Raw genomic sequence first — 14,024 nt, 5'->3', positions numbered from 1 at the left:
TCTTTTGAATGCCTCCTTGATTTCCTTTTCCATCTCAAAATTGCTCTGGCCATTTTGGTCAAGGGAACAATAGCGTGCCTCTAGTACTGAATCGCTCATGAGACCCAGTTTCACTTCCCACTGTTGAATCTGCCACTTTGGGGATTTCTGGCTCATTGGGCAAGAAGTCTTCTTTGTTCCTCACATATGTTATCTTGTAATCCATATAGGAGCCCTGTATTATCGGTAAGTATTATTATTTCCATGAGTGTAAGGGACTGAGGCCAAGATAGAATCTAAGGCAAATTAATTAATTTGTGGCTGAAGTAGGAATCACACTAAAGAATTTCTGATTCACTGTTCATTCTCTTAATTCTGATTCTCCACCAATTCACAGCCATAATAAACATCAGTTGACTTTTCCTTGCTCTAAGAGTGGGACTAGTTTTACTTTAATGGTTCCCTCTGAAACTGGATTGAAGCTGCTTGCTATTGAACTCTTGGGGCATGGCAATATTTTGCATAGCTTGTGTTATAAAAAGGGAATGGGTGTGGGGAAGCAAGTAAAAAAGCAGGCAGGGAAGCCCTGACTCGTGAGTTCTATTCTTGGCTGTGTCACTGACTCATTGCAATCATTTTGCTGAAATGTAATGTTGGACTTGCCCTCTGGCTGTTAAAAATAAAGTGGGGAAAGCTCTCTTTCTAGAGCTTTGCCACCACTCTGTAAATACTTTTGGTCTGCTGTCAAACTGAAAAAATCTTAATTGACTCACCATATTGAGTTTTAACTTTGGGTAATTAAATGGATTAAAGTTGCATTTGAAAAATGATAGTTCTAAGGGAAACAAACAAACTTTGTTTTTCAGCTGATGCACACACATGTAGCAGTAGGCATTCCCTTTCAGAACTAAGCATTCCCTCTTCTCCATTGGCGAGGGAGGGCTTTTTCGCTCTACATTTTTCATTTAAAAAAATTTTTAAGCAACAATGGAATCCTTATTAAATCAGGAGTATCTTTTTGTCAATCAAAATTATTTAATTGGTTTAATGCACCAGATTAATCTATCAGACACTACTGCTCTACTTAAAAGTCTTGCCCTCACTCAGTAGCCAACTTAACTAGACTACTTCGTGGAAGCTGTGTTGCCCAGGTGAAGGCAGCTGGTTTTCAGTCCAAATTCAGTAAACCAGTTTTATATTTGCACAAGGAGAGGTATCCCTTTTTGCAGTGTGCATCTATAACATCAGTAAGGTTGGGAGAAAATAAAGCTCTCCACAAGTATCAGCCCTACTTATGTATCTACATAATGTATCTATCTGTCTGCTCACTATCTGAAAATTCACTTATCCCCATTTAAAGAATTATGCACAAACCTTGCTATATGTTCTGCAGATTCACTTATCCAAACAGCCGACTTCCTTACTTCCTTGTTTGTTTCTGCTTTGCCCGTTGGCAGCAGCCATTTTTGGACAGAAAATGCTCCTTTGGGGAGCAATATTGGATATATCAGAGAACAGGAGAGTTCAGACAAATCCGTTAGGGTTGGGTTTTTTGTTTGCTTTTTGTCTTTGTCTTTCTTTTGTTGAATGACTGCAGTCATTTCAGGAAGAAACCATGAAGAGAGTGGGAGAAAGTGTGTGGACAAATCCTGCATTATAAATATTTCTATAGGAAATAATGGAAATCATTGGCTCATTATGCAAATACTCTCTCCTAACAAACGATTTCCAGGAAACACATTGTGTTCAATAAACAGGACCTACGTATCATTAAATTGTTAAAAGACATCAACTATTATTTTAAATTTTCCATCTACCGTCCATGACAGTCTTTAGAATTACCTTTCCAAGTCCACAATCAGGGTTTTCTCTGGTATATTCCAACCCACTCAATCCCACCCCCAGTTTGCTTACCCAGACAAGTTATATTTTTAAAGCCATTGTATTGCCAAGCATTGCATGCATCTCTTTTCTGGTATGCCATCTTGAGGGTGTTTTGGTGTTTGGTTTTTTTAGATGTTTATCACACATCTAAAATTAGGTGATGAACATTTAGCATCCTTTGCCTTTGTTCTATAATGTTCAGAACACATTTTGAATTCCTGACAAATGCCTCCCTCATGCTGTTGGTGATGCTCAATTAAATTTTATAAATAATTTATAAATAAATAACTGGGACTTGCAACAAAATGTGGAGTTTTCCTGATCAGGATTCCAAACACTTCACTCAATTTCATTCTCTTTCCCCTTCCTCTTAGAGTGTTTTTTTTTAATAAATAAAAAAAACCACCACCACCACCAAATATCTTTTGAACTTCTCCAAAGCATGACATTCCCCCAAGGCTGCTAAAACTTCTGCCCCTCTTGCGCATGGGTGGTGTGGTGTCTCTTTGGCTACATGAGTGGCACTTAACAGTCTGAACATTAGAAACAGAGATGGTTGTGGTGGTGATGGCAGTGATGATGGCAGTGATTCACTCCAATCATGTTTTGCTGAAATGTCTTCTGTTAGCAAAGAGAGCAGAAGCTGTCACTCACCCTCACTTGGGTGTGAAACTTTCCTTATGTTATTGCCGGCATACATCTTTGTGGGCACTTTAAAAAAGTTTCACTCATGCCAGGTTCCACTCAGTTGCTAGTAGTGTCATGCCTCTTCCTGCCTTCTGCTCCAGGCAGCAAAGCCATGCCGTTTGCACTCCTCCCCAATGGTTTTGGGCAAGTGCTCCACTACTGGCTTTGCACTGGAAAGTAGTACTAAGTAGGAGTACACTTCTCAAATCTATACAGTGGATGCTAGTATCACTGTGGGTTGTGTACCACTGTATTGGCCATTTGTTTTGTGGGGTAGCCTTCTAATTTTCATTGACCTTTATGTTTCTTAAAGCCTTACTCAGGCAGCCACATGCCTCCGAGCGCTGAAATGAGAGGCAGCTGCTGTCTCAAAACTTTTTGTTCGCATTTGGCAACATCCCAAAATGGTGATGGGGAGCTGGTTTGATATGCAGTGCTGGGTTGGAGGTATGTCCTGAACTGAGAACAGTATGTCACTGATGTATATTGGTGACATGAAACACCATTTGCGTATCATTTTCATGATTGAGGTCATGCTGTTATTTATGCAGTCCTTAAAAGTGTACTATTATGCTTAGTACTCTTAATCTGAAATCATTGCCACCAAAAGCACAGGGTTGTAGCCATTATTCCCAGAGTTAGTCAGATTAGACTAACAACGGGTCTGCTCTGAAATCATAATTAAAGTTGTAGGTGGATCATAGTAGCACATACCTCTGAAATGTCATGATTTCAAGAAGTGAGACCTTAAGCAGCAGTCAATCTTAACTATAGTTTATTGAAACAAGCCACCTTCATAAACCGCAGTTTGAAGTTGAACTGCGGTTAGCAAGAACAGAAGAGAAGTGTAAGCCTATGGCTCACCCAGTCCTGCTTATGTAATGCTAAGCCATAGTTCAGTATTGTGTCTGGATGTAGTTGTTATTGCTTTAACTTCATCCCTGCAACTAGGAATCACAAATGGGGAGAGTGCTGCTGTCACACCCAGGTCCTGCTTGTGGGCTTCCCACAACCACCTGGTTGGCCACCTATTAATCCTAAAATAGGTGCTGTCCTGTGGGTTGTGGACCGAGATGACTACTTATGCATTTTGCAGACTATCTTAAATATCAAATGTCAAAAGCTATCCATTTGGACTTTCCTCATTGTTTGGAAGCCCTCAGAAACCAAAAGGTTTTTAAAACCATGTTGGCATTTTCACTGCTAAGGGTAAATCTTAAAATTAGAAAGGAACAGGTATGTTAGCATAATCTTTGACCAGGCAAAGTATTGCAGTTTGTAGTTGACACACAACCACATTGCAAATCCAAATAAATATAAAGCTATTACTGCATTGTGGGGGGTTGGACCAGATAACCCTCAGAGTCCCTTTCAACTTTACATTTCTGTGATTCTATTTATTTATATCAATATTATAAGTTAATAGCTCAGTCTTAACAGGATTTACTTAGATAGGAGGAGTTCTCACTGTGTTCAGTCGGTCTTAGTGTGTTTTCAGGATTTCATCCTAAAAGTATTACTTGGAAATGTCAGAAAGCATAATTGTTGCTTTGATGACATTTTGATTTAAAGTAGTAAGGGTGTGTGATTATTCGGCCTCCTTCCTCCTCACTCTGGACGCTGGGAAGTGGAGATGTGGCCACACAAGGAAAGATGAATCCCAAAGCAAAGTGATGACCAAGGTCCCCTTCAGATTGTCAATATTTTGCAGGAGGGAATCAGCTGCAACCTGGCAAATGTAGGACTTTTTTGTTTTTGTTAAGGCAAGTGACAGGAAAATTCACTAGAAAGTGTGAGGAAACAATCAGTTGGCAAGTCATATAACCTCAGTGCAAGCAAATCTGGGTGAATGCTCAATAACCAGGTTGCCAAGAAGCAACCTTGTGAACAGAAATTTCAGTTGGCACCAGGCTAACCTTTTCTTGCTGGTGGCCTTACTTGAATAAAATGTGATAGTTGGCCCAGCAGCCCTTGTTCCTCTGACTAGCAGCAGAGGCCAGAGTGTGCTTTCCCTCAACTTTCACAATCCCCAGACAACTGCAATTGGCAGGAGGAGGAGAGAGTTCTTTATCTTGGGGGCGATAGGGTAGAAAGAAGAGCAAGCTACTTGCAACTGCTGCTTCTCTGCCTGATGGATGGGTCGAGGTTAGTCTTCCCTCTCTGTCATTTTCTTCCTGGGATAGTTTCACTTAAATCTCTGTCATTTAAATTCAGGAAGGAAATTTCTTCATCTTTCTCTGACTGTGCCTCTGCATGTGTTGTCCAATAACATTGTTTTGTCTTCCTGTAGTAATGGCTGACCACTCAGTTCAAACAGAACAAATGTTCCTGCAGCAAAATGTACACCTCTGAATTGTCCCAAGAAACTCACTGTCCTTTCAGCTCTTTTGCTGATGGCCAATTATCTAAAGCAAACATATAATTTACCATAGACAAGGGTTTCCACTCCAGAGAGATGTGGAAAAAACTCCACCCAACTGCATTTTGCTTAGTCCAGACGGATCTGTGGTTACTTCACAGGCATTTCAGTGCTTTGGGAGTCTTGCTTTGTGTCGTTTTTGGTCACAGCTGTTAACAGTGCTGTGGAGTTTATAAGATGGCTCACACCCAGGGAAGATTGCCCTGTGGAGAGCCCTGTGGCTGGTTTGCATCCAGCTGATTAGCACAGCTTCAACTTAATCAGAGTACTTTTGTACTCCAGTGCAGCTAGAAGCCACTGAGGCAACAGATAAAAAAAAGAGCTAGAATCCTATTTGCACATGGCTGATCACAGTTTTGTAAAGTGGTGGTGGAGAACCAGTTAATGCAAGATGATATTTCTGTTGCTTACTAACTCTGCAGCTGTCCTGAAGAAATCTGGGGAAATCTGTTGAGATGGAGGCTGCAATACTAAACTTAAATTGTTTGAATATAACTCCCATTAAAATAAATGGGACTTCCTTCTATGTTGGGACAGACAGACACACACACAATCCATTTCCACCCACACTGTACTTTGCCCACAATTGGTTTGTATGGGAAATTCCTTTGATTTCACAAATGGCTTATGTATTTATTTCTGCTGCAACTTTCAGTTCTTTTTGTTTGTGTAATTTTCCTCCATTTGTGTAATGCATACACATGAGCAATTCACATTAAAACACCCTACAAACACTTCCTTGTATGCAAATAACCTTTGATTTTTTTAAAAACTTAAATGGAAGGATATGTGCTGCTGTTTACCAAAAAACTTAAAAGGACACTATTTGTAAATGAATTGGAAAACTATTTGCACTAAGGTCCATTGCTAACAAGCTGGGACGTTTCTGTTAACTAAAAGAAGCATTGAAGTGATTGTGCATTTCGCTGTGGGGAGCAGACAGGTGACTAATAGACATGGCTTACCTCAGGGGTCAGCAACCTTTTAGAGCCGTGGGCTCCACTGTCCCTCAGAGCTTGTGGTGGGCCGGACTATTTTTGGGGTGGGTGGGGGGAAATTAATGGATTCCTATGCACACTGCACATATTGTATTTGTAGTGCACAAAAAACAGGAAAACAATACAATATTTAACATAAAAATGATTTTAATCAACACAAACTTATGGCTGCTACGTGTGTCTTAAGCGGCTCCAGGCCAGTTCTGTGGGGAGAGAGCGAGGGAATTATATTATTTTATGGTTCTGAAGGTCTCAGTTCCGCGCCACAGCATATCCGTTCCATTCTGAGACACTCTCCTCTCTGCAGAAGGACGTGTGTTCTCTGCTCTCCCATCTTGGAGGGGGAGACGCATTTGGTAGTGGAGTTAAAAACAGGGAAACAAGGCTTCATACACCCCAGAACCCTGGAAGGGTGTCTTAGAATGGAACCACTTGCTGCGGTGGTGGCAGAAGGAGCAGTGAGCCAGGAGAGAGCCGGAGAGGGGCTGCCTTAAATCGAGGCCATCAGGCAATCACGCTGGCACAAACAAAGCCCAGGCCCCTTCCTCTCGGCTCTAGGAGGAGGGAGGGAGGAGGAAAGAAAGCTGCAACTAATCAGAGGAAAACAATGCGGCTGCCACCAATGAAAGGCTAGCCCCCTTCCTCCGCAGGGCGGGGGAGAAACCGGGAGGGAGGGAGGAGGCGCCGCTGTCAGGGTGAGAGAGAGAGAGAGAGAGAAAATGGCGGAGCCTGTACAATATGAATCAGAACCATGTGGCGATTTCTGGACCATCCACGGGCCGGATCCAGAACCCATTCGGGCCAAAACCGGCCCGCAGGCCCCAGGTTGCCGACCTCTGGCTTACCTGAATAGGAAGAAAAACCTCACACACAGTAGCAAACTTCATGCTTTTTAGAAAACCAAGACGGAAAATTGGTGGAACACAAGTACATCAGGGCCACTCTTCAGCTAGGACAAGGTAAATTAAAACTGTTAAATTCAAGGGGAAATTCTAAGAATCTATGCTTCCAAGTAATAGATTCAGACTATAAAGAAGAGTGTTCCCAATAAGAACACTCAGTGGGTAATCTTGGCTTTAATGACTATCCCATTTATTATTAAACCAGACTTCTCAGAAATTTTCCTCTTATAAAAGCTGATGAATATAATGGTCTTCTGAAGGCCAGAAGAGTGCAAATAAACCTAGAATGCATGACAAAACCATCTTCCTGAGTAAATGCAGGCGTTTAAGAAATAGCTGCCAGTCTTTAATTTGCTGTGTACAAACCTATTGTTCTCTAAACTTATTACTTTACAATACACTGTCTGTACATATTTCCTTTACTAAGTGGCAATGGGAGTGAAAGAGAAAACCAAAATGTTTAATGTTGCAGTTCACATTTTGAATTCGAAATTTTACTTCAAAATTTGAGTGCTTTAGATAGCTGATGCCTGTCATTCATTTTGTGTTCGGTGCTCTAATGCAAAATGCTGTCATGTACCAAGGAGACATACTGTCGAATATGTATAGTCTGAAGAAAAGTAGTGCTTATTAGGGCTGAGCGACATCAGCTTTTCAACATCGCAGTATATCACCACCCAAACATCGCAGTCTGGCGATATACCGTGATGTTGAAAAAAACAAGCTGCATTGGCCTCAGCCTGCAAGGTACTGGGTGAAATTGCTACAGCTCTCACTGTGGGAGCTGAGGCAGTTTCACCCCAGCACTTAGCAGGCTGGGACAACGCAGCTTGTTTGTATGGCTCAGCTAGGGTGCGAGAGGTCTCCTCTTCCCTGGCAGAGCCATCCCCGGTGCTCCCTCTGCTTGCAGACGACCTGGGAGAGCACTGGGGGTCCTTTTTGCGGCTCTGCTGGGGATGGGGAGGATTCCCCATCCCCGGTGCTCGCCCTGCTTGCGCGGGAGCCAGCGTCAGGCTGGGGGATCCTTTAACTGCTCAGTTGAGGGGAACCGGCAACCACACACTCCTCAGTCGAACAGTTTAAAGATGCAGAGGGAGGAACAAGATGTATCGGCAGAGTGGGACTGGGTTTCACTCAGCGATATATTGCTGGTGAAACTGCCACCGCTCCTGGGTCCCTCTGCTAGCAGGAAGTCACTAGCTGGCAAACTCGGGAGCTGTGGTGGTTTCACCAGCGATATACTGCTGAATGAAGCCGACATCACGGTCTGCTCCTCATACTGCTCCTGGGCAACATATTGATATATAGCCCAGGCCTAGTGTTTATGTGGTCAGCGACTATGTGGGATATGATGTCACACACTATGGGTGTCTTTAGGAAATAAATGTAATAAATCAATAACATCAAATGTTGAAGTTCAGTATAACTGGGTATCAAATATGGATATTGCACATTATGGCAGATTTTTTATGTTCAGAGGCTAGCTATTATAATCAACACCACAATTTTCAAAGAAATATTTGGAGCAAACTTCCACCCCTAGGTATAAGTGAGCACACATACAGATTTTCTCTGCTCTTCAGGTTTGTGCGCTTGCCTCTTCCAAATATTGTACAGTACTCCAATGTTCTTTCAAATATTGTTTGAAATGTATTGTCATTAACGATTTCTCTCCAGTTTATCCCAATTCTTCATTTAAATCCGTGATGTGTCATACTTTCTACTCTCTAGTAGGAATATGGAGCTGTTGCTGATTATCTCATTCACAATCTTCTCACTGACTAACCATTTCTCTGTTCCTCAAAACACCTTGTGCTCCAGAGCTGCGATACATGCCATTTGTTCTCTGCATACTGCAATTCTGATAGCAAACTTGTAACATCTATGTGACATATTCATCCTTAAAATATTAATCATTTATGTCTAAAAGCTTTGACGGTTCTGGACTTTGGTTAGCACTGAGAGCTGTTTCCATAATGTTTTTCTCCCATTTGGAGCATGGTCTTGTCTTGTACACTCGCAGGGGATGAATTGCTTGATCCATGGGTTGCTTCACTCTTGCTTAAGCTGACTGGGTGCTGGAATCAGAGGGGTTCAGGTCCACTTGGCCATGGAACTCACTGGGTGGCCTTGGGTTGGTCATTGGCCTGGTTTGCACGTAACATAGCACATAGCATAGCACCTTGGTTTAGTGCTACATGAACAAGCTACAATGAGCTCAAAGCTGAGATTGCAGATTACTGCATAGCCTGGTTAGTTAAACAAATCAGTTTCATAACCCATGGTTTGAAGTTGGTTTGTCTGGAAACTGATCAGAGTTTGTTTCTCTGTTCATAACCACAAACCAGGATTTGTGTAAAGTAAAACTAAACTCTGCAGAAGTCCTTCTGGGAGAGGAAGAGAAGGGAGAGCTTGTCAGCCTAAGACTTTGCTTAGGCTCATTCCAGCTTGTGCACATAGCACTAAACAATGGTTTAGTGCAGGGCTGGGGGCCTGTGGCCCTTCAGAAGTTGTTGGACTCTAACCCCCATCAGTCCCACCCAGCTGACATCCAGGGATATTGGGAGTTTTAGTCCAGCAACATCTGGAGGGCCGCAAGTTCCCCATTCTTGCTTAAAGGTTATGTGTGAATTTGGCCAGTTTCACTTGGCCTAATATAACTTGCAGAGCTTTCTAAAGATACAGCTGGCAAGGAGGGGGAGAACCTTTATCCACCCACCATGAATTCCTTGAAGGAAAGGTGATAAATGTGACAAATAACTAAACATATGGTGGAAAGAACAGTTTTAGTGTCCAGAAGCTTTCCATTTAGTGCTAAGAATTTATTATTAAGGCTAAAAATATGTTCAGCTGTGCCGTTTCAGTGCATTTGTTTACCATAAGGTGCATCAAAATCAACCCCCCCCCCTTTCTTTTTTCTTTCGCAGTGCCCTTAAAGATAGCCGATTTCCCCCAATGACGAGGGATGAGCTGCCACGGCTTTTCTGCTCAGTGTCTCTACTTACTAATTTTGAAGATGTCTGTGATTACTTGGACTGGGAGGTAAGGATTCTCAATCTTTTTTTTCTCTCTGTGAAAAGAGTTGCTGCTTTGTTGAGCACAATTTCTCTGTCTTTGTTAAAACAAACTATGACTAGAATACTTTAGCATAGTCGCTTAGTACTGTCGTCCTTCATTAGCGTTTGTTTTGCACTGCACTAGGGTAAACATGCACAGAGGAGATGGTTATAGACCTCTACTTAATCAAAGTAAACATATGGTGTTCTTCTGGAACAGTGTGTAGCCTGGCAAATAAGCTTTCAACATTGCATTTAACTACAAGCACACGGAATTTCATTTTTTTCCTTTGGCCAACCTTCGCCCAGATCATATCTAGCCACAGTACTATCTCGGAGGCCCATTTCTCACTGAGACAGTATATATTTGTCAGGAATTCCAGGTGAGGCCCATTTGGTGGGATGCTTCTCCTTATAAGAAAATAACTCACACTTAAAATAAATAGTCATCAGGACAGAGGGCTTTAAAGTATCCTTCCCAACATGATGTTTTTGTGTGAGTAGGAATCATTCCTGCCATGTGAAGTACTCCAGCCCAGGCACAGTGAGAACTAGGCCTAAGGAAGAAGTTTTGAGAACCATAACTGAAATGAGAGTGTCCTTGGACAAACACGGTGCAGGCCACACGGGAAGAACCACATAAATGTGCTTTTATCTCTTTTATTCCATAAATGTTATGGATGTGGCAGCACCTAAGTGAGCATTTGCCATTTAAAAACTGCATGTGGTTCTTTGCAGAACATGAAAGCTTGCAGGACAAGAGCATTTTCAGCATTTTTTACATCTCCTCATTGCAACAGCCAATTTATCTAGGCCTCTAGGGTGCCTAGATAGGTTTCTGAAAATCATGTCACTTGCAACAATAATGGGCTCCTCGTGGTAATTGCAGAGTGCTACGTAAAATTACAGCATTTTGCTTATATGCCTCAGATGAGTTCTAATGTAGGGTTTTGAGTGTTCCTGATTAAGTGACCATTAATGTTTCTTTTTCCCCTCTGTCATGCAGGTTAAAAATGTGTAATATCTGCCATGGTTGCTTTCACTGATAAGGCTGTAAATTACCTTTAGGGTTAGTCACTTATACAACGCAGAAGAGGAGGAGAATGCACTTCACAGATGGAAAGGGCTTCTGATTGCCTGGGATTTTATACCCCTTTTTGTTCTTGTTTTTTTAAAAAAACAAAACCAAAAAAACAAACCACCCTTGAATGTCAATATTCAGGCACAGCCTGATCTTTGTGGATGTATCTACAATGAGAAAAGGTTCCTCTCCCCTCTAGAAATTCTACTGGCTGTTTTATAAGCTGCAAAAATAGAAATGGAGTTCTTGGTTGTATCATGGTTCAGATATTAATAACTATAATGTTCCTTTGCATGCAACTTCGCAGACTGCCAGTTGGCTGCTCCTTGTGAATAACCTGTTGCTATTAACTGCAGTTCATTTAATTATTGCACTCAGATAAAAATGTACAAAATTTCAATAACAGTAATTAGTAGCAGAAAACTGGATATGGATATGCTTAGAAACTACCTTTGTGACGTTCAGATAGCTAACATTTTAGAGCAATTGAGCTGTGAACAATGTAGTAAAGTACACTAAAGTACTCTGTGAAGAGCATTAAGTTCTCTAAAGATGCACTTGAGGTTTCCTAATAGTCAAAATATGGTTTCAGGTCTCTTCAAAGCAGCTATTGCATTCTGAAGCTAGCATTTAAATAAGCAAAAGGATACACAATTAAGACCAGTTCTCAGTGTCAAGTTTGGACTTTCTTGTTCATTCTAGTACATTGCCAAATGTCTGTCCATATAATATAATCAAGTTGCTGAATGTCTTCTGGTTGCAATGGGCTGCAAAGCAAAGTCCCATAGGGTTTCACAGATTACTGTGTAGCACACACAAAAAAAACCCAACAACCTTCAGGTAACCATGTTTGTATGTAGCTCCAAGTCAAAATAATGGCTTAATGGAACAAGCAAACATGTTGGGGTCCTGCTGTTTCGCTTAGTGTTATGTCTGAACCTGGGCTTGTAGTTTATCTCTCTCCAGACACACCACAAACAGTAGTCAAAGGTTTGTTCTGTAGCATGCCACTCATGTGTTTGGGGAGGTAAACCATGAGCAAACCTGTGGCTTAGCTCACAGCAGGGCTGGAGGAGGAACAAAGTTGCCTCTTCTCTCTTGGACCTGCACATTTGCTTGTTCATGCTAAGCCATAGTTTGGTTTAATGTTAAGTATGAACTGGACTAGTTTGATCTGCAATCCAGAAGAGGCAGCGATGGCCACCAACTTGGATGGCTTTAAAAGAGAATTAGAGAGGTTCCTACAAGAGAGAGGTTATTAGGTTGCTAGCCATGATGGCTATACTTTGCCTCCACAGTCAGAGGCAATAATGCTTCAGAAAACCAGTGGCTGGAAACTGCAGAAGGAGAGAGTGCTGTTCTGCTCAAGTCCTACTTGTGGGCTTCCCACGGGGGCATCTGGTTGGCTAATGTGAGAACAGGATGCTGGACTAGATGGGCCACTGGCCTCATCCAACAGGCCTCTTTTTACATTCTTACATGCTGAAAACTCTAAATTCTTACTGTTTTATATTCAGTCCTTTTGTTGGGGAGGGGGCAGGTAGTCAGGGAACTTAGGACTGAGCTGCACATTACCTAGGCAAATCTACACTCAGAAAATTATTCCTTCTCCTTTAGAAGTGCTCTCTCTGAAACCCCCATTTTCACTCACCCAACTTGCTTCCATTCTCTGAGCTTAGCTGATGGGGAGGATAGGCCAGGGGGTTAAAAATGGCACTGAAGAACCTTTTCAGGAGGCAACCAACAGTTGTGGGAAAGTTTTCACCACCCTTTTCCACCAGGTGATTATTCTCTGCATGTGTTTCCCCACTACAATACTTTCCTCACAAGGAAAAACACAAGGTTCGGAACATTCGGATTTCCTTATGCTGCATCGTTCCACCATTTAAAAGAAATCATAAAGGGATATGACTAAGTTCTTCCTCCAGCACCTGAGGCATTATGCCTCCAAATGCCAATTGTTGGGGATACTGCTGTTGCACTCTAGCCCTGCTTGCAGGCTTTCAATAGGCATTTGATTGGGCACTTTGAGAACAGAATGCTGAACCAGATGGGCCTTTGGTCTAATACAGCAGGGCTTTTCTTATAGTCCTATAGATACCATTCAGGATCAAAAAAAAGTAACCACTCATTCATTAACACTTAGAGGTGCCACATAATGTACTTAACCTTTGCTTGGTTAGGTACTCATTCTAAATTATAACAGTTGGGAGAAAGAAGGAACGGATTTCCAGGAAGATTGGCGATTAGTACTTAAATGTCAGAGAGTTGGGACAGCGGAAGTGGCTGACTGGTTTTTAAATGTGTTTTCAAACTCTTGGCATTTATTTGAAGGGTCTTCACATTGAAAACTAATTGTTCAGTGGGACTTGGGGTGCCTTCCCCCCTTTATTTCCTAGTATCCTTTAGGCTGTGGTCCCCTGTATCATTGTAGGCAGTGGTGAAAAACCATTTCAGTCAGGGTTGTATTGTCTCATGTCATGGGCAACTTTCTGGAAACAGCATGCTAGTGGTGGACAGCAGCACAGACAAAGTAGGTAGGACAATGTTTGTGACATCTATCTTTGTACAATGGGCTACATTCCAGTCATACAAATGTTTGATAACACGGGAAGAAGAGGACCCACTTGCACACTTTTCCATGCAGGCAAACAAGAAACATTTAAGCCAGACAAGGCTCTCAAGGAAGGTGAGGAGGAAGTGAAGGAAGTGGCCAGAGAAAGGAGGCATGACATTAGGAGTAGCCTAATGGCTGAACAAGGAAGTGTGGAGGGCAGCATTTGGTTCTCGGACCTGAGGTGTGTGTCTCCCCCCCCCCCCCCTGTTTTAAGCAAGATGGTAGCATCCTCTGAGAGAGAATGAATTTTATTGAAATATGGGACCCTAAAAGAATTATTCCCCTCTGACAGTGAGAGCTTATACCATCCATGTTTCTTTCAAGGAAGATGCGGTTATGCAATGTGAATGGCCAGAGGTCATTTCAAGAATATGAAGAGAGAATGTGGGTCTTCCATCTGG

General features: G+C 42.1%; 1 protein-coding gene across 2 annotated transcripts in view; it reads left to right on the top strand.

Annotated features, from left to right (window-relative positions):
* AMMECR1 (AMMECR nuclear protein 1) overlaps window positions 1-14,024 on the top strand; it is a 99,528-nt gene that overhangs the window by 64,777 nt on the left and 20,727 nt on the right. For both annotated transcript variants that reach the window (XR_009557029.2, XM_035113674.3), the window contains exon 3: window positions 9,797-9,911. Coding sequence is in view for 1 of the 2 variants with exons in the window: in XM_035113674.3 (XP_034969565.3) it covers window positions 9,797-9,911 (115 nt within the window). In the remaining variant the exon portion in view is untranslated. The remainder of the gene's footprint in view (window positions 1-9,796; window positions 9,912-14,024) is intronic.

Source organism: Zootoca vivipara, chromosome Z2 (genome assembly GCF_965207765.1).
Source record: "Zootoca vivipara chromosome Z2, rZooViv2.hap1.1, whole genome shotgun sequence".
Classification (NCBI taxonomy): Eukaryota; Metazoa; Chordata; class Lepidosauria; order Squamata; family Lacertidae; genus Zootoca; species Zootoca vivipara.
Note: the sequence above shows the minus strand (reverse complement) of the source record. Positions and strands in the feature narration are given on the sequence as shown.